This window comes from Halichoerus grypus, chromosome 10 (assembly GCF_964656455.1).
Source record: "Halichoerus grypus chromosome 10, mHalGry1.hap1.1, whole genome shotgun sequence".
Lineage (NCBI taxonomy): Eukaryota > Metazoa > Chordata > Mammalia > Carnivora > Phocidae > Halichoerus > Halichoerus grypus.
This window is the reverse complement of record NC_135721.1, coordinates 138,250,333-138,277,864: the sequence shown is the minus strand read 5'-3', so window position 1 is coordinate 138,277,864 and position 27,532 is coordinate 138,250,333. Positions and strand designations below refer to the sequence as shown.

Genomic DNA, 27,532 nt, shown 5'->3' with positions numbered 1-27,532 from the left:
ATGACCAGCACTGCAGCCCCAGTCAGGTGGAGGGACGCAGGACAAGGTCATCAGACCAAGCCTCCTGGGGCATCGAGCATGCGGGGAGGAGGATGGGGGGAGGGGACGGCAGGACAGCAAAGGACCCTAATCTTGGGCATCCTGGGAGAATGGGGAAGGGGCCCCTTTGAGGACCCCAGGAAGCCAGGCAGTGTCCAGTCCTGCCTAAGTGACCTCTGTGTGGGCTTGGGGGCCCGGGGAGGGTGGGGAGCCCACTACCTGGAGAGGAGCTGCAGGGCCCCTAGACCCTCCCCACACGGCCAGTACCTCTGTTCGCAGGGCGGGGGCCAACATCTCCCCCTTCTCCAGGGAGCCAGGCCTCACTGAGTGTGCCGGGGTGCCTGGGGGCCTCCCAGACGGGCCTGGGGGGCCTGGCGCTCTCATGGAGAAAGGAGTGGAACTTCAGCACATGAGCTGGGGGTTGGGGTGGAGGGGGCATCAGAGGGTGGGGCGCGGGGCACAGGGGCCCCCACGTGCCTTCCCCCCCTTACTCCACGGTGCACGGCCAAGGAGAATGGCCGGGCCAGGCTGGGACTGCTAGTGACGAGGGGCCCACGCTGCTGAGAGCACAGAGGCTGCTCGGGGGGCACGGGAGGCTCTGGGGTCCTCACGAGGAAGCTACACCACTCACTCTGGATGGCAGACTCGCAGGCCTGGCTCAGGAGCTGGTAGATGGTGGCCAGGGACTGTGGCTCGCCCTGCAAGGGAGGATGGGCCATGTGGCCACGGTCCATGCCCAGCGGCACGAGGGCCGGTGCCTCCCCCATGCTCCCCAGGAAGTGCCCGGACCCCAGACAGGGGCCTACTCACCTTCTCTCCTCGCTCCCCTTTGGGTCCTGGCAGCCCCTGGAGTGGAGGGAAAGGGGAAAAGCAGGTCAGGACAGAGAAGTAAACCAACAGCAGAGGAGACGTGCCTGGACCCCATCCTGGCTCCCCTCTGGGCGGAGTGAGTGCTGCATGCCAGGCCCGGGGTCAGCTCCTCTCTGGCCAGGTGAGGGCCACGTGCCAAGCCTGGGGTTGGGGTCCGCGTCTCCTGACTCTGCTCCCGGTGGGGGCGGGGGTCCCACCCATCTGGCAGGAGGTAGATCAGGCAAGGCAGAGCCTGATCCTAGGGAGCTGGCCGCAGGGAGTCCCCAGTGGACAAAGGGCTGCCACTAGCAAGCCAGCCAGCCGGGGAGGCAGAAGCCCCCCAGGCCTGTAGGGAGTGCGTCCCCGCCCCGGGCCTGCCTTCCTCCCCGTCCCCAGCTGGAGCCCCCTCCTTGGCTTGTCAGCCCAGGTCTGCCCCCACACCCTGGAGCCCACAGCTCCACCGTCTGTGCCCCACCTGTCCTGGGTCTGGGGTCTGGCAGGGGCAGCTCCGGGCTCCCTCTGCTCCGGTGAGCCCCAAACCCAAGCTCTTGTAAAGCCAGGCCTGGCTTTATAAAGTGGCCTGATCGGTCGGGAGGGAGGAATTTGCTCACATTTGCTCCCTGCCTCCCCACTCCTGGGGAGCTGGTAGGTGGGAAGGGGACTTACCGTGGGCCCCACGGCCCCTGGGGGTCCTCTCTCCCCACCGGTGCCCCTGACCCCCGCCGTGCCCTGGAAGCCCTGCAGAGGTGTGGAGGGGCGGTTGGCTGCAGGCCCCGGACAACGAGGCCCCTCCTCCCTCCCACCCTGGCTCCCTGTGGTCTGGGTCCCTGCGGCCTTGGACCCACACCAGATCCTTCACTCCTCCCAGCCTCCCGCGGGCTGCGCCTCATCGCCCACCTCGGGGCCGGTCCAGGCCCCGTATGCAGGGCAGAGCCCTGCCCGCCCCACCCCTCAGCTCTGATTCTTCACTAAAACACCCCCCCCCCCCCCCGGCCCCGGCTCTGTTCCAGCCATCTGAGTGTGACCACGGTCCTCCCCCCCGCCCCCACCCCCGGCCCCCTGGCGGCCTCTTGCGGGACAGGCACCTGGCCGAGGCCACCTTGGGTGCCCCCACTCAGAGCAGCATGGACCCGGTTGGATGGGGAGGTCAGGTGCTTCTGAGTGAGGCAGCCGAGAGGGAAAAGGGGGCCCAGGTCACGTCCTGTAGCCAGCCTCACCCCTCCACCCTCCCCGGGCAGACCCGGCAGCCCGGGCACTTTCCCGCCACGTGGATCTCGCACAGGGGTGCCTGGGGCTGTCCAACCTGCCCAGGGGAGGCTGGAAAGAGCCTCCCACAGTGTGCGGCAAGCCTCTGGGCACAGGGCACTCGCACGCCCAGCGGAGCTCTGCAGGGTTCCAGCCCAGGAGGAGAGGCCTCTCCGGGTCACCTCCTCTAGCTGTGGCCTGTGTTGTGTTCAGCCCTGAGGAGGTGGTGGGAGGAGCCTCTCAGGGCAGGTGGTGCCTACCCTCGGGCCCGGAGGTCCAGGCAGGCCAGCGCTCCCCTCCAAGCCTCGCATTCCCTGAGGGCAGAGGAAGGGGCAAGCTGGGGCGGGGAGGGGGCCCGGCACCACTACGCACCCTCCCGTGGATGCCCACGTGGCCGCCACGAGCAGACACGCAGTGACCCGTCCCTGTGAACCTGTGCGGCACTCTGAGAGCCCATGAGGCCAGCCCAGCTCAGGGCCCACCTCCCCGCCCCGGGCAGTGACAACACGCCCCTCCCCACTGGCCAGGCCACCGCCCCCTCAGCCTCTGTCCAAGACCCTCCCGTGGCAGGCTTCTCTCCCACCTTTGGTCCCTGGAGGCCGACCTTCCCGGGGGCTCCCTGGTGACCGGGATGGCCCTAGAAGGGAACAGAGACGGCTGGCCAGGCTGAGGCCAAGGTCTGAAGCAGAGGAGACCCATGTCCCCAGTCCACGCCCTCCCTGATCCCACTACCTGCAAGCCCGGGAGCCCATGGTCCCCTTTCTCTCCTTTGACCCCTGGCGGACCCTGGAGAGGAAAGAGACTCAGCAGCTAGTCTGTCCCAGAGGACGGGGGAGGGGCAGCATGGAGGAGGGGGAGGGGAGGCCGCACCTACCACAGGTCCCTGCACGGTTCGGCCCTGGGTCCCTGGCGACCCCTGCTGACCTCCAGGACCCTCAGGCCCCATCTGTCCAGGTGGCCCAGGCTCCCCCTGCAGATGCAGGTGGGGGAGGGGCTGAGAGGGCCCGGGGGGCCCTCCAGCAGCCCCTCCCTCAGTCCTGTCCTCAGTGGCCCTCCTGGCCCTCCGGCTGACTTTGGTACCAGACCCGGGCTTGTGCAGAGACGTCTTCACCCTCCCTGCCCACCCCGGGAGGGGTCCTGCTGAGACCCTCTCTACTGCTGGGAACAGACCGCGGCCGTGGCTCCAGGTCACGGAGCCCGGGCCTGCTCTCCCTTCCCGACCCGGAGGCGTGCAGAAACCACCGTGGCAGAGCCGACCCAGGCAGGCCAGTCACAGACTCAGCCTCGCTGGAGCGTTCTCCCAAATCTCTAAGGGACAGGGGACACCCGCTATTTCCACCACTTGGGATTGCGGGGGGCGGGGGGATGAGAGAATGCCTTCAGGCAATCTTTGTGAATTAAGCATATCAGTGTACCGAACTCCGTAAAGAAAACTGCAGACATTCTCATGTGTGAATATCAGTGAGCAAATCCTCAGTAGGACATCGGCAGACAGAGCCCAGCCGCACATCACGTGGGTGGGAGGTACCCAGTTTATGCAAGAGAGCAGTTCAGGATTCAGGAAGACACTAAGATCATTCACCAAACTAACAGCTCCAGGAAGCAAAATCATTTGGCTGTGTCCAAAGCAGCAAATCTTACTTAATATCCACACTTGAGTTTTTAAATCTAAGAGCACACGGACGTGGCGATCACACAACCCAACGCATCCATCTCTGCTCCCAAGCCTGCTCCGCACCAACACTGGTGTGGCAAACGTGGTCACAACTGACATGTGTGGCTGATTTCCATAAAGTATTCTGTGCTCCCAAGAATTAGTAAGAAAAGTACCCAGGGGAAAGCATTCAAAGGACATTTGTCCAACAAGAAAATTCCAGCAACTTCCACAGGGTGTTGGAGCTGCTTTAGGAGAAAAGCCAGTTAAGACCGTGTCAACACAGTTCACCTGTCAGAGTGCTCATGGTCAGAGACGAGATGAGATTTGCGATTTCTGGGGTGGGGTGGGAAGCTGGCCGCTCCCTGGGGAGGGCACCTTGCTTCTAGTTGTGGGGCTCGCTCCTGCATTCTCATGAAAGGTAGGGTCCAGCCCCACGGGACTCCCCCCTACTCACCCTGGGCCCTGGGAAGCCCTGCTCTCCTGGGGCTCCGATCCTTCCAGGGAGGCCCTGCAAGGGCATGGTCAGGGCTCAGCGCCGTCCACCCGAGGGCCCCACAGCATTGCCCTGGACTGCAGTCCCCAAGTTTCGGTGGAGAAGGGGAAGGGTCTTTCGGGGCAAGAGAATCCTAGCCCATCCTTCCCTCCCACAGCCTCTTGGTAGAGCAGACTCCTGTTCCAGCAGGTCCTGGTTCAAATCCTGGCCCCTGTCTGGTGTGGACCGCCGAGCATTCCCACTGCAGGCCCCACCCCATGGGGGGGTCCAGGGCCTGGAGAGCCGCCTCCCAGGCCCCACAGCGAGTACCCAGGACAGAGGCCACCCACGTGGGTGACTCGCCACACCCACTGGCCACCCCCAGCACAGGGCCGCACTCCCACCGGGATATTGGGGATATGCTGGATCCCCAGACAGGGGTCAGCCCAGGGGAGGGCAGCTGCAGCGGGTGGGGAGGAGAGGCTGGGTGGACGAGGCAGCTGGGGGACGCAGGAGCACGTCCCATCTTGGAGGCGGGCTGGGACAGCTGCTCGGTGCTGTGGCAGCAGGATGTTGCCGGGAACCCTGGTCACCCCAGGGGAGGAGAGGATGGACTCACCGGAGGTCCTTGGGGCCCCGGGGGCCCAGGGGTCTGCGAAGAACAGGTGCAGGCGGAAGCGGAAGGGAAGGCAGGGCAGGTCTCTCCATCCTTCTGGGGGAAAGGAGACCCCACTCATTAAGTGGCCCCCTAGCTGTTCTCATCTGACCTAGAGCTCCGAGTAGCCACGGACACCTGGGTTCCAGGACGCCTGGGAGGCTGGGAATGAGGGGCAAGGACCCCACCCTGGGTGCCACCCCCCAGGCTGCCCCGCCCGGGCTGTCTCCCAGTCCCTCCCAAGTCCCGAGCGTGGCCAAGCCCGGTGTGGGTACAGCGTGAGGAACCCTGCCCACACCCACAGGGTGCGGAGGCCACCCGAGTCTCTGGCAGTCCCTCTGGCTTCGCCAGACGAGCGCCTTCCTGGCCCGCTGCGTACACCCCAGCTGTGCCCACAGAGAAAGGCCGTGGCCACCCCTGCCGCTGGGACGTCCTGACACGCTCCAGCCTGCCTGGCCCCCAGGGCCTCCGGGACACTTGCATCCGGCTGCCCAGGGCTCCGGCTCTGGCCCAGAGGCCACCTCCTCCAGGAAGCCTGTCTTGATCTCTGCCAGCACCGTGATGGTGGACATGCTGTCCGCCCCCAGACTCTGGGACCCGCGGCAGGCGCTAGGCCACGCACCGCCGCAGGGAGCTCGCAGCACACGTCCTCCTCTGCCCAGGACTCGCTACACACGATCTGCAGCAGCTGCAGCTGGAACTGTGACACAGAGCGGGTCGGCCAGACGAGGCTGCGGCTCTGTGGCCCCTCCGGCCCAGCCCAGCGGGACCAGGTCCGTGCTCACTGTGGCTGAGCTGCTCCGGGGGCCCCGGGCCTTGGCCAACCTCCCCAGCATCACGAAGCCCGCGGCAGGCGGGCTGCCCGCCTCCCCGATGGGCCTCTCGGCCACCTTCCGGCAGTCCACGTAGAGTCTGACCCTGGAGCGGCCCACAGCCACGTGCACCTGCCGGACACCAGAAAGGTTCCCCTGCAGCCCCAGCCAGGGTGGGCACCCGCCTGTGCCCACAAGGCCAGGCCACCAGCGGGGCCCAGCACCTGGGGGTCAGGATCCTAACTCCACCCCAGGTCTCACGAGGCCTCAGTTTCCCCTTTATAGAGTAGACCAAATCACACCTGTTGCAGACCCCTCCCAGGGATTTGTGGGACCCAGGAAGGGCTGGATGCTCTTTGACCCAAATGAAGACCTCTGTCTAGAGGGGACCGGGGGGCAGAGGCTCGGACAGGCCAACATGACTGCCAAGGAAAAGGGGGGGAGCGGGGGTGGGGCGGGGAGAGCGGTGTGTGACGGGCAGCCTGTGGTTGGGAGGCAGGCACGTCTTGCGGGTCCTGTGTGTGAGGGGTCTGCTCCAGAACTTGGGGAGCGGGGGCGGGTCTCGAGGGGCGCACTTCAGTCTTTCAGGAACCTTCCAGGACCTTGTGGAAGCTTCCAAAGAATATCCTCCTCACTTCGGGCAGGTCAAAGGTGACCTCTTGCAAGGTGGCCCTGGGGTCGTGGTTGAAGTAGGTCAGAGACTTCCTGCCAGCTGCAGGGGAGGGGTGGGAGCACGTGAGACCCCCAGAGCAGAACGGGGTGGCCCCACGGTCGGGCAGCATGCAAATACACCCCAAGCCTCAGGGGCCCGAGCTGTGGACGCCTCTCGCTGAGCCTGGGGCGTCCCCGGCCTGGCCCGGACGCAGACCTCCTCAGGACCCACGGACCTGGACCCACCACCCTCCCTGTGGACTGACCGTCCAGCAGGACCCCCAGGACGGGCTGGAAGTCCTCAGCCGTCATCTGCCACAACGCGAAGCTCTCGCGGGGGGTCTCGGGTAGCACACGCAGCAGGAAGACCACCGTGTACTCTGGTGGGGGGGCAGCCAGCTGGAGGCCACTGTTGGAGCACAGGTGGGGGGCGACTGCAGGCCTGGGACGAGGTGGGGTCCTGCCACCCCCCAGACCCACGGGACTGCAGGGCAGGGGTCCACCACCAAGCTGGGCCTCTCCTGCCTCCGTTCCCCAGCAGTAACACTGGGTATGTGAGGGACAGAAGCGCCCCCAGGCTGGTGCGGGTTCAGCGAGACATGCTCTGTGGCTGGGACCGAAGGCCAGCCCACCACAGCCTGTGTTCACGACACTCCTGGGCAGGGTCCTCCAAGACCCCATCCTCCAGGGGCTCTGCGGGGGCGGAAGGGGGCAGGTCATGGGGGCCTGGCAGGAGGGTCTCCGGGCCTGTGTCCTGGGGTCAGGAGCCCACAAGCCCACAGGCAGCTCTGCCCTCGGGAGTTGCTCCCACGGACCCGAGCTTGCTGGAGTGCTCAGAGTGGGCAGGCGGGGGGTCTGTGCTGGGGCGTGCTGAAGGGTGGGAAGGGCAGGGAACAGGGTGTTAGGTCACCCAATAACAGTGTTCCTAAAGGCCTATAGCCTCGCTCTTTGCCCTTCATTTGCTCTTAGGATAACCAAGAGCCCAAAAGACCCAGACTTGTCCATTCTTGTGGTTCTCTAAGCAAACTGACCCCAGGGCCTTGGCACGGGCTGCTCCTTCTTCCTCAGTGCCCTTCCCTTTCCCTATTGTCTCCCTGGTGGCCCTTACTTGTCTGCCACTTCCTGGGGAGCCTTTCTGACCCCAACACAGGGAGGGATCCCTCTGCTCTTAGCAACCCAGAACCCCTCTTGTGGCAGCTACCACGGTGGGGGGACACCTGTGCTGGGTGACCTCGCCTGGGGCGGCTGATCACATCTGGAGTGGGGGTCACACCAGCAGAACCGTCGACAGCGAGGGCCTGGGAAAGTCTGCGCTTGCAGAAAAGGGACAAGCACGGCAGAGCCGCCATCGTGTGGCCGCCATCCAGGGAGGGTAGACCTCGGGGCCCCAGATGCTCAGAGCAGCCCGCCCCGATAAAGAACCCCAGATTCAAGCTTGGCCGGGAGGATGGGGCCACTGAGAAAGAGACCGGCTTCAGCCACCCGCACGCACAGGGAGACCAGTCACCACCTGTTACGTTAACATAGGAGCAGGTTGGGCTGGGCGGGAGGAAGAGGACGGTGAAGGAGCTATGAGCTCAGACGGGAGGATGGCGGCGGGCAGAGCGGCACCTGCCGTAGCCACGCCCACCATGCCCGCCATGCCCGTGCTGGGCAGAAAGGCCTGAATCGTAGCAGCGCGCGGGGAGTGCTGTGCAGTGATCTGCTTCGTACTTTTCAAACTCCCAGCACAAAGCATGTGACCGTGCTGATAACGTGCGGGGTCTTAACTCAAGGAAGGATTATGCGTATCACAGCTGCCGTTTGATTCAGGATCTCTCCACAAACAAGGCGGGGCGCTTGCGAGCTGCCGGGAGCCCCCAGCCTTGCTCACGGCGGGTCACGGGGTGGCGCCTGCGGAGCACCCGGCTGCTTGCAGATTTGCCTGACCCACGCCCACCGGGACGCGGGAGTTCTCAAGGGACACAAGCTTCTATGCAGAAGTCTGCAAGTCTGATCAATGCTGGGGCCACGCGGGAAAAGGACCTGCACGCGGCCTTGCTCCACCCACGCGAGATTTATTCATCTGTAAAACCCCACCTGCTCAGGGGAGTCCCTGGTCGGCTCTGGGGGCTTGAACCTGCCACAGCCCCCCCAGGGGGGCTGGGGGGACGTTACAGGGAGGATGTGACCACCCACCCCTGCTCTGCAGCTGCCCCTCTGGGGCCCAGTCCACCCCCGGCCCCCCACCTGGCCCGGCGGGTCAGCTGAGCGTCCTTGAAGAGCGTGAAGGTCCTGGCACAGCTGAACGCCGCGCGCTCCATGGCAACACCACGGATGGAAGCGTACTCCTTCTCCACCAGGCCGAAGGCCGCCATGAGGTCGAAGCCTGCGTGGCCACGGCAGCAACGAAGGGGTGATCAGAGACTCGAGGTGAGGGAGGGAGGCAGGGGCAGGAGCAGAGGAGCCGCACAGGACGCGCGCAGACGGGAAGACGGTGACCATGAAGACTACCGACGGACGCACACTCAGAACCTGCAGGTGGGTGGGAGTCGGGCGCCCGGGGCCCCCCACAGCGCTCCAGGGGTGACCCCACACCCGGTAGCGGCCAGGTGCCCAGCAGCCGGCCACACCACCCGCCCCGACTCAGCGGGCTCGAGGCGTTTGCATCTCCTCTGACGTTAGGGGCACCGCCCCCGCTCCGGGCAGATCTCCCACTCACAGTTCAGCCCCGTGTCGGGAGCGTCCCCGTGTGACCCCCGGCCCTGGCCCCTCACCCAGCTCCCGGTTAGCAGAGAGCCTGCAGGAGCCCATACAGGACCCAGGGCCCCAGGCTCGTCTCCGCATGGCCATGTCCCAGCTGTGACCTCGACAGAGACGTGAGAATAAAGGCCCAGCCAGCCTCATGGGGAACCCCCTACGAAGGTGAGAGTCCTGCCTGACCGCCTCTACTGACCCCGTGACCCTGGTGCCCTGTCACTGCCCCTTCATGGCGGGTGGGGGTCCCAGGCCACCTTCCCCGGGAGGACGCGACAGGAGGAGGAGGAGGGACAGGTGGGGGATGGGGAGGGAGCTCAGCTGTCACACGGTGGGGGGCCTACCTGGGAGGGGGCCATCCGGGCTGAGGGCGGGGCATGCTGCTGGGAGGCAAAGGGAGTCTGGGTCAGTGGCGAGGGGCCTCGCCTCCACCTGGGACCCCTTGTGGCCAGGTGCCCTGCCCTCAAGTCTACGGTGCCTTGGAGCCACGTCCCCATCCACACACGCTTGCTGGTCTCCAGGCTTGTGGTCCCCACACCTCAGGGACGGGATGGGGAAGGGACAGGGACGGTGTCCTGCTCCCCTGGGGACAGTGCCTGGCCAGGGGTGCTCCCATTGGGTGCTGCACCCCAAACTGGCCACCCAACGTGTCCCAGGTGGCAGGGCCGGGGAGATGCGTGGCTGTGGGGACACGCTAACCTGGGGCGTGTGCTGACCTGGCCTGGCCATGCGGGCTTACTCCACGGCCAGGTGCACAGGGGGTGCTCTGAAGCTGTCCATGGGCCGGTGAAGGCACCACGGAGTAGGGAGGCCCCCATCCCCAGAGGCATTCAAGCCAAAACTAGATGACCCGGTGGAGGGACACAGAGGGAAGCTGGAGTGGCCGAGCTGAATGGCCTCTGAGGGTCCTCTGCTCTGAGCGTCTGTGATTTTCCAAGAAAACCAGCATACAGCCACAAACAGAATCAGCAGGATCCTCTCTGCTGGGCCCTGGCCTGTGGGTGGCAGTCCCCCAGGGACCACGGATGTCCTGTCCATGAGCTTGGTGCATCGAGGGAGGCCAGCCTGGGCCTCCCTAAGTAGTCTCCCTGTGACCTTCGCCTGCCCTGTCTGTGATCTGCATTCGGCTGGCTCAGGATTCCCGCCGGGCTGGACGTCTGCCCTGACCTCCTGGATGCAGATATAGAATTATGAGCCCATTCCGCAGCTCTGAGCCCCTGCAGGCAAGGCTCCAGCCAGAAGCCCCCAGCCGCACTAACCTGCACCCGTTTTATTGGACTAATATGGTCTTAACCCTGGGTTTAGTGGTTGCGCTGCTCAATGGGGAAGGTTTCAGTGAAAACCCCAGTCTCCTTCTTCTAGCTCCGCAGGGCTGGGCCGTGTGCCGAGGATGACAGACAGCACATCCTGCTGGCAGGACCCCAGCTGAATAGGCCCCCAAGGTTCTAGGCTTCCGGGTCCCTGGCTCGGTCTGGGGTCCGGCTGGGGTCTGGCTTGGTGTGAGGGTCTGGGGTCCAGCTGGGTGTGAGGGTCTGGGGGTCCAGCTGAGGTCTGCCTGGGAGTAAGGGTCTGGGGGTCCGTCTGGGGTCTGGCTGGGGTCTGGCTGGGTGTGAGGGTCTGGGGTCTGGCTGGGAGTGAGGGTCTGGGGGTCCAGCTGGGGTCTGCCTGGGAGTAAGGGTCTGGGGGTCCAGGTGGGGTCTGGATGGGAGTGAGGGTCTGGGGTCTGGCTGGGGGTCCAGCTGGGGTCTGGCTGGGTGTGAGGGTCTGGGGTCTGGCTGGGTCTGGTGGTCTTGGTGCCCACTCACCCGTCTGGCCTGTGGCGGACACTGGCAGACTCTCCCCTGCTCCATAGACTGCCGAGAACAGGACCCTGTATTTGGTGGCTGCCAGCAGGTCGGGGAGCGTCACGTGGCTGCTGGGTCCTGGGACAGAGATCTGGGAGGGGGGACACAGTCACCTAAGCCTCCCTCCCCCCCGAGCATCTTTGCTCATTTGGGCATCTCTGCTCTCATTTGTTTGTGTCCTGCCAGGGAAGACATGCCCCCCTCAGCAGACAGGCTGGGCCGTGCCTCCCCCACGGCGCCCGGGACCTAGGGGCCCATGAGGGGCATGGCCTCCCTGCTCCAAGACCCACCGACTTCTCGGATCCCGAGCCCGAGGCCAGCACGTAGGTGAGCCGGTAGCGGAGGACGTGGCCGCTTGGGGGGGTCCAGCTGACCCGCAGGCTGCTGGGTGACTCGGAAGCCAGGGCCAGGTTGGAGGGTGGGCTCCGGAGTGCTGTGAGGCAGGGGGCTCAGAGAGGGCGGCCCGGAGGGTGGCCAACACGCCCTCCCACCACGTCCTGCTGCCCCTAGCCTCGGCACGGATGGGGCCGCTGGCACAGGTCAGCCCCAGGATAGCCTAGAGGATACCCGGTGACGTGAAACCTCGGTCCCCCCCGGGAACACCTGCCGGGAGGGTTTGGGGAGAGCCTGTGGACCCAGCGGTCAGGCCAGAGGGCCAGGGACTAGGGAGCTGTCTACGGCTCTGGAGTCTGGGGTCCCTCTGGGCTGTTCCTGCTCCTCACGCAGCTGAGGGGCGGAGCAGGGGTCACCTACCGGGGGTGTAGCGGAGGGACACCGGGTCGCTGCGGGCCCCGTCCCTGTAGTAGGCCAGGATGGTGATCTCATACTCCAAGTGGCTTCGGAAGCCAGGCAGGACCGCCATGCCCAGGTTCCCTGGGACAGAGATCTGCGGAGAAAAGGGACAGGTGTGCGCCCTGCAGACAGGTGTCCTCATGCGGGCTCCGCCCACAGGCCGCGGGGAGGCGGGTGCCCCAGGATGAAGCGCCAGGGTCTGAGCTCTCCCGGAGCTGGGGGGCAGGAGGGTGGTCTTCCTCTCCCCACACCACACCTCACGGGCCTTCCCGTCTCCCAGGGGGGTCCACTTGATCTGGTAGACGAGCACTCCAGAAGCCGCAGCGGCCGCCCACTCCAGCTGGACCTCGTCCCCAGGGAGCTCTGTCACCGAGAGCTGGCTCGGGCTGGGGACCTTCCCTGGAGACAGAGCAGGGACACTGAGGCTGGGGTGGCAGGGCCTGGACAAGCAACAGCCCTGAGGAAGTGGCCGCTGTGCCCCACTGGGGCTCATGGGGGCCCCACACGCCCCCGCCCTGGGCGACTCGCCAGAGACCCGCCCCCGTGCGCGTGAAGGTTTCACTGTTGCGGGACCACACTTGGGGGTGGCTGCCCGTGGGGGGGGCAGAGGGGACCCTAGACCCCACACAACAGCCATGCCCATTCCTCCCCTTTCCCAGTGCCCGGCTGCAGGCTGGGCACGGGCCCTGCTTCTTGAGGTGCCCTGGGTCACGCCCTCCAGGGCCCCATGCCCCGCATCACATGTGTCCGGTTATATGTGCACCCACCTAGCTCAGCACTGCGCATGGCAGCACCTGGGCCGACGTGTTTAGCTTGAACCATCCATCGGGGGAGGGATGAAGCCAGCCTGGGGACCCCACCCTAACCTCAGCCACTCACGTGTGGTCAGGCGGCCGGTCAGCGTGGAGGAACCGCCCGCAGGGTAGAGGCAGGTGACGCGGACAGAATACGTGGTGGAGGAGGAGAGAGGGCCCAGAGTGGCTGAGGTGGCGTTCCCAGGGGCCTCCACCTGCAAGGCGGACAGGCACATGGGTGCAGGCCTGGAGCCAGCTCCCCAGGCCAGGGAGGGGTCAGCCCTGGCAGGAAGGAGACCCTGGCCTGGGATGTACACTGGAGGGGGTACCCACCACACGTGTGGGGCCTCCTGGGCCCTCGCCCGCCCCCACCCCCTCTCTCAAAGAGCCCGGCTCACAGCCTCCCGTGCCCTGCACCCCGCATCACGGATGTCATTTATGTGTATTTGTCTGATTCCTCGCTTCACACCTGTCCCTTCCCTGCCCCTGCAGACTGGGGCCCCCAAAGGCCGGGATGGAGTCGGCCCCACAGCAGGCCGAAGCTGGTGCTGGGGGCTCCGCCAACACCCAACAACTGTGAATGCAGGGTGTGGGGGGCTGGGGGTGCTGGCCCCCTCTGTTCACCTCGTCCCCGCTGGACCCCAGGTCCCCCAGTGGCCCCAGGCACTCTCACCTGCCCGGAGTGGCTGCCCTCACTGGAGACAAAGCTGACCCTGAACAGGCGCACGGGCCTCGGGCTGCCCTCCCAGAACACGCGGGCTGAGTCGTGACTCACATCCGAGAAGCCGAGGTGTCTGGGGGCCGCCAGGGTGGCTGTGGAACACATCGTAGCCTCGGGGACCAGCCAGTGTCCTCTCCCTAACTGGTTAGGGGCCACCAGAGGGGTCTGGGATTCCCCACCTGGTGGAGGGCTGAGAGGAGCCAGAGCGGGGCATTTGCCCCAGGGGCAGCAGCCTGTGGGGCGGGGCACTCACCGGTCCTGGCACGGACGCCCCGGGCCTCGCTGGCCTCTGTCCCTTGCAAGCTCTGCACCCAGACATCATAGTGTGTGCCAGGCTCCAGGCCGTCCAGCAGCGCCTCTGGCTGTCCCACCCGCACCTGCAGGGGTGTGGCACTCGTGCTGGCCCTGCCCACCCCATCTACCCCCAGATCACCCTCCTCTGCCTCCCCTCCCAACTGGCCTCAAACCTCTCTGCCCTCCTCCTGGCCCCGGGGGAAGGCCGGCAAGCATCGCACGAGGTACTGTGTGGCCCCAGCCGAGGGCCGCCAGGTCAGGCGGATGGTTCTGGGGGTCACGGCAGCCAGGGTCAGGGCCTGGGGCGCAGGCAGAGGCGCTGGGGGAGGGGGGACACTTTAGGAATGCAGCACCTTGCAGAGAGCATGCACACACACCAGGGGGGCCTTGCTCAAATGACAAAGGGCCCAGGTAAGTGCAGACCCTGCGGAGGGTCTCAGTGGAGACAGAGGTGGGAGGGTGGGGGATGCCCCACAGGCCAGTCTGACCCAGCCAGACTTCATTTCGGGCTGGGTTTCCAGCTGACAGCTCTGGGGGAACACAGCCACCTGTGGGTTTCTGGTTAAGGCTACCTGCCCTGAGTGTGGGGGTGCCACGTCCCCAGGTTAGAAACCCCAGAGGAAGCCACGTATCGTGTGGCCCAGAAATGGCAAATCCATGCAGACAGACGCAGACTGGGGATTGACAGGGGCTGGGGGGCTGGGGGCAGCAGAGCTTGTCTCCCGGTGAGGATGATACTCCACAGTCGACCGCGGACACACCGGGGACTAGACTGACTGCTGAGTCTCACACTAACGGATGAGTTGCACGGCGTGGGGATTATGTCTCAAGAAAGCTGTTGAAGGGGCTCATGGCAGGCCAGAGAGGGTGAGAGCCCCACAAAGGCTTGAGCAGCTCAGAAGAGGACACCGAGGGTCAGAGAGGCCCAGCGACCGGGCCTTGGTCCCACAGCAGGTGGGCTGAGACCAGGCCAGCCTCGGCACCACCCCTGCTGGCGGGAGGCTCCAGGGGCTATGGATAGGGTAGGCCCCAGCCCCGGCCCGGCTCCACCCCACCCACCTGTGGTCACAAGGCCCCGCAGGCCCTGGCCGACCCCGGCCTTGCCAACAGGGAACACAGACACCAAGTACTCGGTGCCGGCCGTCAGGCTGTGAAGCTCCGCGGACGAGGTGGGCCCCTCCACCACCATCTAGAACAGGAACCACAGCAGAGCCCGCGGGGTGGGCGCAGGGGTGGGGAGTGCAGGGGTGCAGGGGCGCGGGGTGCAGGGGTAGGGAGTGCAGGGGCGTGGGGCGCAGGTGCAGGGGGTGCGGGGCGCAGGGGTGCGGGGCGGGGACAGGATCAGCTCTGCGGGGGCTGAGGTCAGTCCTCGCCTCCCACGGTGACCTTGGCCACCAAGCAGCCATGGGAGGCGTGAGCAGCACACGCACTCCCTCTCTCCCCTCGGCTCGCAGGCCACGGCCGGTGCCCTTCCTCCATGACGCCGCGTCACGTGCAGCCCTGACTCACCTCCCGCGGGGTGCCGCCCCCGGAAGGCCGCCACGTGATCAGATACTTGAGCGGCAGCTGGGGGGCTGGGGTCCAGGACAGGTGGACGCTGGAAGAGGTCACCTGGGTCACAACCAGGCTGGTGGGAGTGCAGGTGGTGTCCGGGGCCGGGGTGGCAGCGGCCGGTGTACCTGGGTGCGAGGGACGGTCAGGGGCCCAGCAGGCAGCCTGCGTTAGCGGTACTACCTGCTCTCCCCGGCGGCCACTTCCAGGAGGGCAGGTGTCCCCCAGCTGCAGACACCCTCAGAGCCCTGAGAGCCGAGGGGCGCGGGGCTCAGGGCGTCCCATCCAGGGGCCACAAGCGCCCCTTCCCTTTGCCCAGAGTGGCCGGGCAGGGCCGCAGCCAGCGAGGGTGACCCCGCTCACCGGGGCCCCGGCTCCCGCCCTGCACCTTCTGGCAGATGAGGCGGCTGAGCAAGCCAGCCAAGGTGCCGAGCTGCGGGAAGTCCTGCACGTTGTGGACGGTGATGTCCAGCGGCGGGGACGCCAGGAGCTGCAGCTCAGCCTCATCCGCGTTCTTCACGCCTGCTCACAGGGGAGGGCGGTCAGGATGCACCTGACCCCACCCACCCAGCGCTGTTGTCCCATCCTACAAGCACGACCACAGGCCCCCGGCTTGAGTCACCCAGTGGTCTGCGGGGGCCTTCCCAAGCCCTGTACCCAAGATCCCACGGGCCCCGGAACCGCGTCACCTGACAGGCCCCCCGAGAGACGGCGGCTGGGCGCTGGTACGGGAGGGCTGGGCTCCCAAAGGCCCCTGGCAGGCTGTGCCTGGGTCTCTATGGAGTTTGCGGCCGGGGGGGAGGCCAGTGTGCTTTCCTCAGAGTCCCACGCACCCCCAGACCTACTCGTGAACCCGGGGCCTGGGATAAAACCATGATACAATGGGATCTGGGCACCAAGGAGGTACTCTGCCCCCAGGAGCCCCCAGATCTGCAGTTCGCTTCCCAAGGTACAGAGAGAAGAAGTGACTGGTGAAGTGAGCAGAACGAGGTCACGGGGGCGCCAGGGCCTGTGACACTGTGCGTGGGGCACATGCAGAGGGGAACATCCACACATGGCACTGAGAACTCGGGGCTTTGCTCGGGAACCCCACATCGTGTCCCCCCTCTGAACGCCCATGGGTGCTCAGCTCCTCGGAGCAGGGACGGGTCCTCCCTGTGGCACAGACGCCACAGGACCCCCACGCCCGGGGCAAAGAAGTGGGAGTGCAAACTGCCCCCCGCAGCCATGAGAACCCCAGCCGAGGGCCGGGGGCTGCTCACCCACAGCAAAGACGGCAACACCCAGGTCCTTGAGGACGTGGCCAGCAGCACGGGCATCATCCTGGGATTTGCCGTCCGTCACTAGGATCACCACCTTGGCCGCCTCTGGACGGGTCCCCGCTCCGGGCTTCAGGTTCTGCTCCCGCACGTGAGTCAGGGCCAGGCCTTGGGCAATCGAGAATCAAGGGCGTGCGGCCCCACGCGCCCCTCGCGGCGCCCTCCCTGCCCGATCCCACTCCACCGGCCGGACCCAGCATAGGGCCCACCGAGTCAGTCCCGGCCCCGCCAGGCTGGGGTCTCCAGAGGCAGGGACCACCGCGAGACCCGGGGCTCTGCCTGCGGGAGACGCTCCTTGGGGGCTGCTTCCACTCGCGGCCCCTCCTGGAAGCTTCTACCCATCAGAGGAGCCGCTCACTTCTAGGAAGACAGCCTGACGGAAAGCCCTGTTTTCATCAAAGATAATTAAGGGGCGAACTGCTCTTTACGAAGGTGTGAATCAGGCTCAGCACCCACATCACACTCGGCTTGATTTACATACGGGTTTTCAAGTCTGGGAGGCTGACCTGCGGGATGGAGCCGGGGGCTTCGGGACAGAGACCTGGACAGACCCCCCAAGGGTGGGGTCGCTGGGGGCCCAGGCACACCTGTGAACGTGTTTCCCCCTCTGTAGCGGAGGCTGCGGACAGCTGTCACCACCTCCTCCTTGGTGCGGAAGGCGCTGAGGTCCCACTCGGTCTGGGGGTCTCCACTGTACTGAGTCAGGCCTGGGCGGGGGGCAGGTGCTCGGTGCTGAGCCGCCCACCCAACACACAGCCTCGCTGGGACACCAGGGAGGGCACACGTTTACACACGGACAGTCACCAGAACGTCCCCCAGCCCCTGTGGGAGCCCCCACCTGCCTGGCCGGGCGGGGGGGTCAGTGTGTTGGCGGCCAGTGATACCGATTGGCAGGGCTGTCCTTCGGTTTCCCCAGGAGGCTCCGTGCCTCCTCTCCGACTTCCCGTTTCTCAGAGTTGGGCCTCCCGTGGGTGCTGGTAGGACTAGTGGGGACGCCTGGCAGCAGGGCCACAGGGCAGGGGGCTGGTACCTACCGACTTGGACTTTATTTGGCCCAATTTCAAAGGGCTCGATGACGCTGGCCAGGAAATCTTTGACCTGCTGGAAATGACCGTGGCCAATACTCCAGGACCCGTCCACCAGGAAGATCATGTCCACGGGTGTGGGGGGTGTGCAGCGGAACTGGGGGCTAGCTGGGTGGGGAGGGAGGGAGGTGAGGAGCTGGGCCAGGCCCACACCACTGCAGGAGCCCCCAACCGCTCCAGGTTGGGCTCCAGCCCCCCAGGTCTCCTTCCCTGAGGTTGGTGGAGGGTGAGGGGCCATGGGGCTCTGGCCTCAAGTGTGGCAGGTGGCCACGTCTTGGGGGCCCTCACTGGGCTCAGAAAACCCCACGTGAGCCCTGGTTCATCGTGTCAGCACTTTGAGTGCCCCCAGGGAGGGTTAATGAGACTCCCAGGCACGTCTGCCTTCCAGTGACCTCGGCAGGGCCAGTCCCTGTGTGTGGTTGTCAATGTGGGGGCCAGTGGGCAGAGGCTAGCCGAGGGGGTGTTGACTGGGGGGGCGGTCGGCATGGTTGGCAGCTCTGGGCTGAGGCCTCGCTGGCTGGGGTGGTGGCTTGTCCTGATGACCTAGGAGCTCTCTGGACACAAAGCCACTGCCTGGGTCTGGGGCTCCCCGAGAGTCTATAGTCAGTGCCTCCAGGCCGAGCCCCAGACCCAGGACAGGCCCCTCATGAGGACTCCTGGGTAGCGTGAGTGCAAGGAGACCCCCATCTAATGGGCACAGCCCTGCCCTCAAAGACTTGTGTTGTTGGGGAGACCGTCCTGGCAGACCCCAAGTCCAATGGGGGACAGTGAGGGCAAGAGAGGGGACGTGTCCCTCTGAGGAGGGAGATACCTCTTTCCATCCCAAGTGTGAATGATGGGGAGACAAAGTCAGAGACATCCCGGGTCTGGGGGAGGAGGCATGGCTGATAGAAATGTCACACCTGTCTGCCCTGCCCTGGGTCACGCAGCCCCCGCCCCAAAAGCCCACAGAGGCTGGTGCCCTGGTGGTTTTACCCAACTTCTCCATCGTTCCCACAGAGCCCTGGGCCTGGCTCTGCCTCTCCAGGTTTGTGGTGGGCTGAGAAGGGGCCTTGTCCCCCGAGCCCCTGGGTGGGTGCTGCTCCTTGCCAAGCAGTCCTGCGGAGGTCACAGTTGTGTCACCTCTCACCTGCCACACTCAGACTGGGCAGCAAGGGGCACTGGGGCCCAAGCGCACCCCTAGTGGGGGACCTGCCCCCGTGAGCCTGGGTGAATGCAGGAGAGCGGCTGGCATGCTCAAGGAGAAGCTGGAATGTGAGGTCAGACGTGAGGAAGAGCATCCCGGCCACATGAAGAGCAAACCTTGGAAGGTGACTTACCCTCACCCGACTCTGCACCACCAGGAGGGGGCGGGTCTTGGCCTGGGGACAAGGCAACTCGGGGCTCAGGGTCTGGGCTCCCCACGTGGGAGGGCATGGGTTCCACGGCTGCCTCCAGCGGCATCTGGCCACTCCTGCTCACAGAGTGACTCTTCAAATCCTCAACTGCAGAAAGACGTGAGGGGCTGTCAGGGTCCCCCACCCCCAGGTGGGAGCAGGGCCTGGGGGGCTGCATGGGGAGGGGGGGCCACAGCTCCTTTCCACACACACACCCACTCTGAGTCTGGGTTCCTTGTGCAGGATTATGGACTTACTCACAAACTCCTGCTGCGCCAGCAAGGCATTCCCTGAGCTGGTAAGCTCGAAGATCTGCACGGTGTAGCCCTTGGAGGGGCTCAAGCCCCCCACCGTGGCCTTGGGGGTCTTGGTGGTCAACATCACCTCCTGTTCCGCATCCCCTGGGGTGGGGGTGGGAGAGATTGAGACAACCAAGGTGGGCAGGTGTGTGTCTATGCACATGCATGTGTGCGTGCATGTCACAGAGTGGGTAAATACTCTCGACATCTAAAATTTAAAAAGATTACCCAAAACTGCTAGTTCAAATTGCCTCTGTCAGAAACAAACACAATTTTTTTCTGAAGTAAGACAATGTCACATAAGGTCATAAATTATTTCCATAAGTTTTCACAACAGCTGGCACTCAATGAAGGGCAACCAGGTGTACAAGGAACAAGAGGAAGTGACAGAAAGTTAAGAGAGACAACAGACAATAGGAAGAGACCCACGGATTTTCCAGACAATGGAGTCAAGGGCTTTTAAATTAATTATACTAACTAGTCTGAAGACTTAGAGATAAGCCTATGAATTTGGGTATCAAACTAGAAACAATAAAAAGGAAATTCTAGAATGTAAAAAACCAAATGGACATTTTCCAAATGGAAATTCTGGAATGGAAAAACAAAAAACTGAAGTTAGGAATTCAAAGAATGACTTAACAGCTTCTTACACATTAATGAAGAGATAAATAGTGGAATACAGGTCAGGATAGAAAACACAGAATTAAGAATGGAGAAATAGGATGCCTGGGTGGCTCAGTGGGTTAAGTGTCTGCCTTCAGCTCAGGTCATGATCCCAGGGTCTTGGTATTGAGTCCTGCGTTGGGCTCCCTGCTCCCCAGGGAGCCTGCTTCTCCCTCTGCCACTCCCCCTGCTCGTGTGCTCTCTCTCCCTCTCTCATTAATAAATAAAATCTTCAAAAAAATGGAGAAATAAAGGAATTAAAAATATAGAAGAAAGAGTCAGAGGCACCGGAACAGGGAGAGGGTCCACATGTGTGTAAGTAGAGTCCCATGAAAAGAAGAGAGAGGAAACGGGGCACAATCCATATCTGAGGAGACATGGCTAAAGAATTTTCCAAAACTGTAAGAGAGTAAGATGCAGACTCAAGAAGCACATGAGTCCAAAGTGAGATAAAAAGAGGTGAAGACCGAGAACATCAGACTAAATGTGCTAAGAACAAAACAGAAGGAAGCATTGTAGAGCAGTCAAGAGGAGAGAGAGCGGCTCACAGCTCATGGAGCAACAACTGGGGTGGTGGCTGAATTCTCAAGAAAAACAACAGAAGCCAGATGACAATAAAAAGATTCTTCAAAGTGCTGAAAGCAAGTGCCAACTCAAGATTCTATACCCAGAAACAGCATCTTTCAAGAATGAAGAATGAAGACGTTTTCAGACAAACAAAAAAACAAAACCCCAGAGAACTGGCATCCAGCAGACCCAGACTATAGGAAACACTATTTTCAGGCAGGAAAAAAAAAATCCCAGATTAAGAGACTCTGGAAGAAATAAAGATAAAGGGTGAACATGTGAGTTGGTCTAAATTAATATTGAATCAATATAAGTACAATAATTAAGATGCATCTTGAGATTTAATGAAGATGTAGAAATAGCATGCATGGAAACGAGATAAATGCAACTGTGATGATTGGAAGCCTTGTCTCTACCTGGGGAAGGTGATATAGCTGCTGTGTATCCGACCTGCTGACAATGTCCAGGGTGATCACTACATGAGTGAAGGAACCATAACTACCAGGCTGATGGAGACATGGAATAGAAAGTGTTCAATCCACTCATACCTACTCATAAGACGTCACTTCTCAAAAAAGGAGACACCAGGCATTGTGTACCTCCATTTGTGGCACAACAGAAATTGCACAATCACTTATAAAGAAGTCTTGTCAACAAAATATAAGGAAACCAGAATCTGACCATCTTCTGGGATGGAATTGCCAATCTACAGGAGGCACAGGGAGAGAAGAACGACCTACATGGCACCATGGTGATGCCATCGGCAAAACACAGAATGTCAGATGTTCCACAAGACCAGCAATCTTCTTCCTTCAACAAATAAACGTCAAATAAAAGGGGAGAGACAAAACTATTTTAAATTGAAGATAACTGGGACGCCTGGGTGGCTCAGTCAGTGAAGCATCTGCCTTCAGCTCAGGTCATGATCCCAGGGTCCTGGGATCAAGTCCCGCATCGGGCTCCCTGCTCAGCGGGGAGCCTGCTTCTCTCTCTGCCTCTGCTGCTCCCCCTGCTCGTGCTCTCTCTCTCTCAAATAAATGAAATCTTAAAAAAATAAATTGAAGATTATTTGAGACCTAGGAACCACATAAAGTGTGTGGATTCTGTTGGGATCTCAATTCAAAGAAATTAAGTGTAAAAAATATTTATCAGACAAGTTGGAAGATGAGAACACAACAAAATATTTAATGGTAGCTCTGAAATATTTTCACTTTTTAGGCATGCTAGTTGTACTGGAGTTATTTCTGAGTCCTTCCCTTTACTAAAATATTTATAGACAGAATTATATGATTATACGATGTCTTGGATTTGCTTTAAAATAATGCAATATATAGAAGGGGTTGGAGACAGAGATCACACAATAGTGGCCATATGTTGATAACTGTCAAAGCTACATCATGGGAACATGAAGCTTCAGTACACTATGGTCTCTTCTTTTGCAGGTGTTTAAATTTTTCCATAAAAATTGAGTTTCAAAGAGGATAAGGAGAGAAAAAGTATACATATATATATAACAAGTATAACAAAAAGAAAACATAGGAAAATGATAGATTTAAATCCAAATATGTCAGTAATTCATTAAATGTAAATGGAAAAAAATGTTTCTATTAAAAGGCAAAGATCGTCACATTGGACGAACACCACGGGCTCACGTGCTCCTTAGAAGGTGCACCTACGGTGACAGGTGAGAGAAGGCTGAGTAGATGATGTCAGGCAGGCACGCCCAGTGGAGGGGGCGTAAGGGAGACCTGACGAGCGAGAACGGGAGCAGTGCACAGCAGGAAAGCTTCTGTCCGGTAAGAAGATGGAAAGATCTAGACTCGCGTGCACCTGAAACATGGCCTCAACATACAAAGCAAAATTTGGTGAGACAAGCAGAGGAAGACGTTTCTAGCACAGGTGGTGATTTAAGATGTTTCTCTCTGTGACTCATAGGATAAGTAGACCAAAAAATTAACAAAAATTAAAAAGATTTGAAAAATAGGGTAAGTAAATTTGGCTTAATCAAAATATCAGAAAACTGCCCCCAAGTCAGAAAGGGGGTTATTCTTGGTGGCAGAGACAGAATGGCGATGGGGAAGGGGCCTGAGTGGGGCTGGGGGAGCACCTTCCCACTCTGGGAGGGGAGCTCAGGCTCACTGGCTTTCTGCCAATTTCTGCAACTACGCACTCCTGTTTGCGGGCTTTCCTGTGGGTGTCAAACCTCAATTTTTGAGAAGTTTTCTTTTTCTTTTTCTTTGGGTGGGGGGAGCAGCAGAAGGAGAAGGAGAGAAGCTCAAGCAGACTCCACGCCCAGTGGAGCCTCACATGGGGCTTGAACTCATGACCCTGAGATCACGACCTGAGCCAAAATCGAGCTGGCGCTTGGCCGACTGAGTGACCCAGATGCCCCGATTGCTGAAAACGTTTTCAGACGAGCAGCCAGCACCACGCTGGGGGTGCTCGTGGCCTCCCTCCTGTAAAATGTGAGTTAATCCTGCCCATCAGAGGCCAGCTCGCGGGCGTGCAGAATTCTGAAAGGGACCCAAGCTCGAGGAGGGAGTCCTTGTTTCTTCTAAAGGCACTGACGGCGCCGTCGGCATGAGCTGGATGTGGGGATGGGACCTCATAGGACTTCCTCCCCTGCTCCCGTTCCCGCGGTACTTCCCCACCACGCACAGCATGGGTGCTGGGATGGAGGAGCTGGGCACAGACCAGCACGCCGGCCGCCGGCCCCGCCAGGTGCACAGACCCCTTACCTGCCCTGGGCTTCACCTGTACCAGGTAGCCGAGGCTGCCCCCTTCCGACTCCCTCCACTTCATCTGCAGCTGGTCCTCGGGCAGCACAGCCAGCCTCAGGCGGCTGCTCGCTGGGGACACACGACCGGTGGTCAGGACTGACCCCTGGACAGCACCCAGCAGCCGTGGGGGCCCAGCAGGGGGACACAGGAGAACCCGAGGCCCCGTCTGGGGCTGAAGGGGGACCGGGCCCTCCGAGGGTCCCAGGGGCGAGGAGACTGCCCCCACCCAGGGAGGCCTGCCCGGCTCTGTGAGGGGCGCCCCCCGCCCTGCCCACTGGGGCCCAGGCAAGCATCCAGGATCAGTAGGAACAGCCCCACTGGCGACCAGCAGCGTGGAGCCCACATGGCCCCTGCCCCGGGGCCTGGAGCCGCCTCATTTCCCCAGCAGTTTACACAGCGCTGTGGGGTCCATGGCCATCCTGGGAGGAGGAGGAGGGGCAGTAAAGGACTGAGGCCTGGGATACGGCCTGGCCTCCCGGGGAAGCTTCCGGAAGCTCTGTGGCAGGGGTGGCTATTTTTGGAAAAGGGGGACAGAGATGGGCTTCTTCTGGCTGCCCCATGAGAGCTGGGGCACGGGAGAAGGGCAGGGGTAGGGGGCGCCCAGGGCAGACACAATGAGCAACGGCTCACAGGGAGAAGCAGCTGGACTGGGCCTCCGGATGTGCCCAGCGGCTCCCGGGAGCACCAGGCTGAAAGGCAGGAATGCCTGATGGGGGAGCTATGAAAAGCCATTTGTGAGCGGGACCCCCCCCAACTCCTGCTCATGAAGGGCCCTCTGTCTCTCGCGGTGCCTCTGACACGTTGGGGGAGACATTCCCAGCTGCCTTCGGGATCTGCATGCAGGGGGCCTTGGTGGGGCATGGGGCAGACCGTGGGGGGCCTGCCAGTGGGAAACCCCCCAGGAGCGCCCCCTCACCAGGGTCACCCCCGGGGCAGGCAGCCCGGACATGTGGGCCCCCACCCACCCTTCCCTCCTCGGGACCGGGAGACCCAGGTCTGCCCAGAGTCCGCAGGGACCCTGCTGAATGCGGAGCTCAGTGTGTCCGTGGGCCCACTAGTGACTTGGCCCCACTGTGGCGTGATCCTGTCAGGGCCACGGGGACCCAGGGACACGCCTGATGACCGCGGCCAGTCTGCATGCCAAACCAGCACTGAGGAAGAGCGGTCAGTAGACCCATGCCTCCCTCCACACGAGGTGTGGCCGCGTGGCGTGCCCCTCTACCGTGCACGCATTCTTAACAGGGACCGTGAGTCAAACAGCGAGACTCGGGCAGTCGCCCAGGAGGGGCAGCTTCAACCAGTGAGGAGGCAGGTCTCCTGCCCTCACAGGACTCGCCGGGAGCTGCCCGGGCCGGGGGCAAAGCCAGGGCGTCGGCAGCTGCAGACTGGCCTTCCCAGAATCAGTCCAAGCCGGCCCCCTTCGTGGGGAGCTCGGCAAGGACGTCCACCACGTTCCGCACTGCGTCCCTTCTGGGGTATTCCAAAGACACGGAGATGAGTGTCACTCCCAAAGGGAAGCGATCAGACTGGGTCACAAGACGCGGTGGGGAGAGCCGGGCAGCCTTGTGTTCTCCCTGTGACTGACAGTGAGCAGGGAAAGGACCCGAAGCAGGAGCAGAGGGCAGCGAACGGTGCTCTCCTTGGGGGGACAGGAGGGAAAGGGGGTTTCCCTCCTTACTCTAGACTTGGGCTGTTTGGAAGTTTTACATTGTAGAGGTGTCCTGAAATAATTCAAAATAAAGCATGAGCGTAAGACAGAGCTCAGGGCCAAGCATGTCAGTAACTGTCAGAAAGCACGCGACAGCCTCCCCGCGCTGGGCTGACGGCAAGGCCGAGGGTCCCGCAAAAAGCCGCGGGTGGTGCTTTGGGCAGAGGACACGGGTGGCCTCTGGTGTCCTGTCTTTCCTCCTCGAGCACGCCTTCAGCTCGAACAACAGCTCCCGGCGGAGCGTCAGGAGTGGAGGCAGAGGCCCCTCGGAGTGGGTGGGTCGGGCACGGACCGGCGCCACATTCCCAGGAAGCACCGCCGGTGTCCTTACCTTGTCCCCGGCCGAGTCCCAGGGAAACACCCAGCCACAGCCACAGCCAGAGCCTGAGGAGAGGGCACACGGGGGCGCTCATGGCGCGCTGCCTGTGGGAGGAGAGCCGTCCGTCCGTCTGTCCACCCAACCACTCCTGAGCTTCTCCACCCACACCGGGCACCCCACATGCAGTGACCCCACAGCTGCTCCATGCCCTGTCCACGGCGGACCTGTGTCCTGCAAGGCGGGGCAGGTGCTTCTCTGGGTGAGGGGTCAGCTGCCCTTCCCCTGCCCGCCCCCGGGTGCGTCTGGCCCAGCCACAGCCTCTGGTCTTGCATCCTGCCCTCAGGACATTCTCACAGGCCGGCACGGGGCCCTGACTGCTGGCCTGGTCACTCGCTCGTCATTAGAACAGACTGGGACAGCTGCTGCCGGGGCCAAGGGGCCTGGGGAGGGAACGAAGCCAGGAAGGGGCAAACCCTGTCTGCAGCCGAGGGGCGTCAGAGCTGGGACCCCAGTCTGAGCACAACCCCTGGGGGTCACGCAGCTGCCCTCTGCCAGACCCAGGAGGGTGTGTCCTGGTTGAGGACTGGCCCCAGTCAGCCTCTCAGCAGGGCTGAGAGGTCCTTGGAGGTAGGGTTGGGGTCCCGAGGGAGCCCTCTGGGGTCACCCTTCCATCCCCAAGCTGCACACGGCCTGGGGGGCTGCCTCTGCGGACAGTGCGGAAGGGACACACAGCACAGCACCTCGGGACCCCAGCCACCCCCAGGGAGGTGGTGGCCAGCCCCGCGGTGCAGAGCTGCTGAGCTCGCCAGCGTCCTTGGGGCTGCAGGGGGCTGGACGGCAGTGCACGGGCTCTGGACCCTCCAGGTCCCCAGAGTCCCCTCCTGATCCACATTCTGAAGCCAGACCCCTCCGCTCCCCAGAAACCTGACTCGGGGGGACCCCTCCCAGGGGCAGAGAGGTCATGGCTGTGAACCGGAACCCTCCGCAGTCTGCCCTCAATGCCCCAGGCCTCTTTGAAAAGGCGAGATCATCCTCCGATCACAGACCTGGGCAGACCCCTGGTGGCCCTCCCCATCACCCAGCCCCCCAGGACCACAGGCGAGTCACTAACCTTCTGGACGAGGGTGGCGTCCCTGGGTCCCCAGACACTCACCCCACTCTGGTCCTGCCGCAGCCCCGAGAGGCGAGGGCTTATCAAGGTCCCTGTCCCTCTGACGTCACTGCCTCAGCCCACTCCCTGGCCCACCCCTGGCCTCCTCCCCTCCCCAGGCTCTCCCCCCTTCCCAGCTACAGCCCAAGAGTGGGGGCACAGAGTCCCAGCATGAAGGACCCCGTCGCCGCAGGGCAGGGATCCCACGGCACCAAACACCTTTATCCCTCACTCCTCTGGGTTGGCCCCAAAGCGGGAATCACGGGACAGGCATCTCAGGGACCACGGCCATCACGTGTGGACAGATGGCGGGCCGGGTGCCTCTGGTGGCCGGGGGTGGGGGGGGGGCACATCACTTCCTCCCGACTCCTCCAGCATCAGCCCCAGTGCCCAGGCCCACTCTTGCCCCTGCCTGGAAGCCTCCCCCACACTCCTGGCTTCTCCTCGACCTCCTGGGTCTGAAGGGCCAGCCAAGCTCGGCCCCTCCCTGCCAGTGAGACAGCCCCAGGCCCGGAGCCCCAGGCCTGCTGCCTGGGTGGGGACACTGACCACACCAGACCCGTTCCAGCCCCACCCCTGGACCCACCTGACCCGGGACCACCCACCCCAGGCAGCTGAGGGGTGAGGGGAGCTGACAACCAGGAGCCCAGCAGGGCTGGCGGCCCACGTGGGGTCCAGCTTCCGGGGACAGAGGCACTTTGGGGGGCGGGCGCAGCACGGGGCTCTTGGGCTGGGAGAGGCCCACAGTCTGAGACATGGTGTTCACTGCAGGCTGGCAGCATTCAGTGGGCAAAGATGCTGCTGGGGGAGGGGAGCCCTTGCCCGACTCCCAAGGGGGCTCAGCCCCCTCCCCGCACTCTTGGCCACAGGGAGGACACTGCCTCGCCCCTGCTGGTCCACCAGCCCCAAACCTGGGAACGTGGCTAGGGGCTGGGGGCACACGATCCCAGGCCTGGGCCAGGAAACCAAGGTGGCTTGGCTCCAGGTGCCCGAGTGCCCCTCTGGCTCCCCACCCCACCCCCGTCCTGACCGCTTTGTGAGCCCAGCTTCCTTCCTGGGGGCTGGGAGGGGCCTCAGGCCGTAGGCCAGATGGAGCTCTTTGACTCGCCATAGCCCGGGAGCCGCCTGAGCCTGAGGACCCACGGCTGGACACC

The 27,532-nt window shown here is 62.9% G+C and overlaps 1 protein-coding gene across 1 annotated transcript; it reads right to left on the bottom strand.

Moving 5' to 3' along the window:
- Positions 1-280: 280 nt before the first annotated feature.
- On the bottom strand, positions 281-25,322 carry COL20A1 (collagen type XX alpha 1 chain). Its single transcript, XM_078057476.1, has 33 exons — positions 25,241-25,322; positions 23,160-23,270; positions 19,150-19,293; positions 18,857-19,000; positions 17,466-17,624; positions 17,019-17,138; positions 16,375-16,539; positions 15,476-15,634; positions 15,071-15,240; positions 14,621-14,750; positions 13,735-13,880; positions 13,521-13,644; positions 13,220-13,359; positions 12,632-12,761; positions 12,009-12,151; positions 11,714-11,846; positions 11,251-11,408; positions 10,922-11,051; positions 9,461-9,496; positions 8,610-8,748; positions 6,647-6,789; positions 6,332-6,441; positions 5,703-5,861; positions 5,540-5,617; positions 4,882-4,974; positions 4,245-4,298; positions 2,866-2,919; positions 2,717-2,770; positions 2,394-2,447; positions 1,555-1,626; positions 850-885; positions 689-737; positions 281-453 (listed from the first exon to the last, which is right to left on the bottom strand). The coding sequence occupies exons 1-33, from the start codon at positions 25,320-25,322 to the stop codon at positions 281-283; spliced, it is 3,792 nt and encodes a 1,263-aa protein (XP_077913602.1).
- Positions 25,323-27,532: the final 2,210 nt, after the last annotated feature.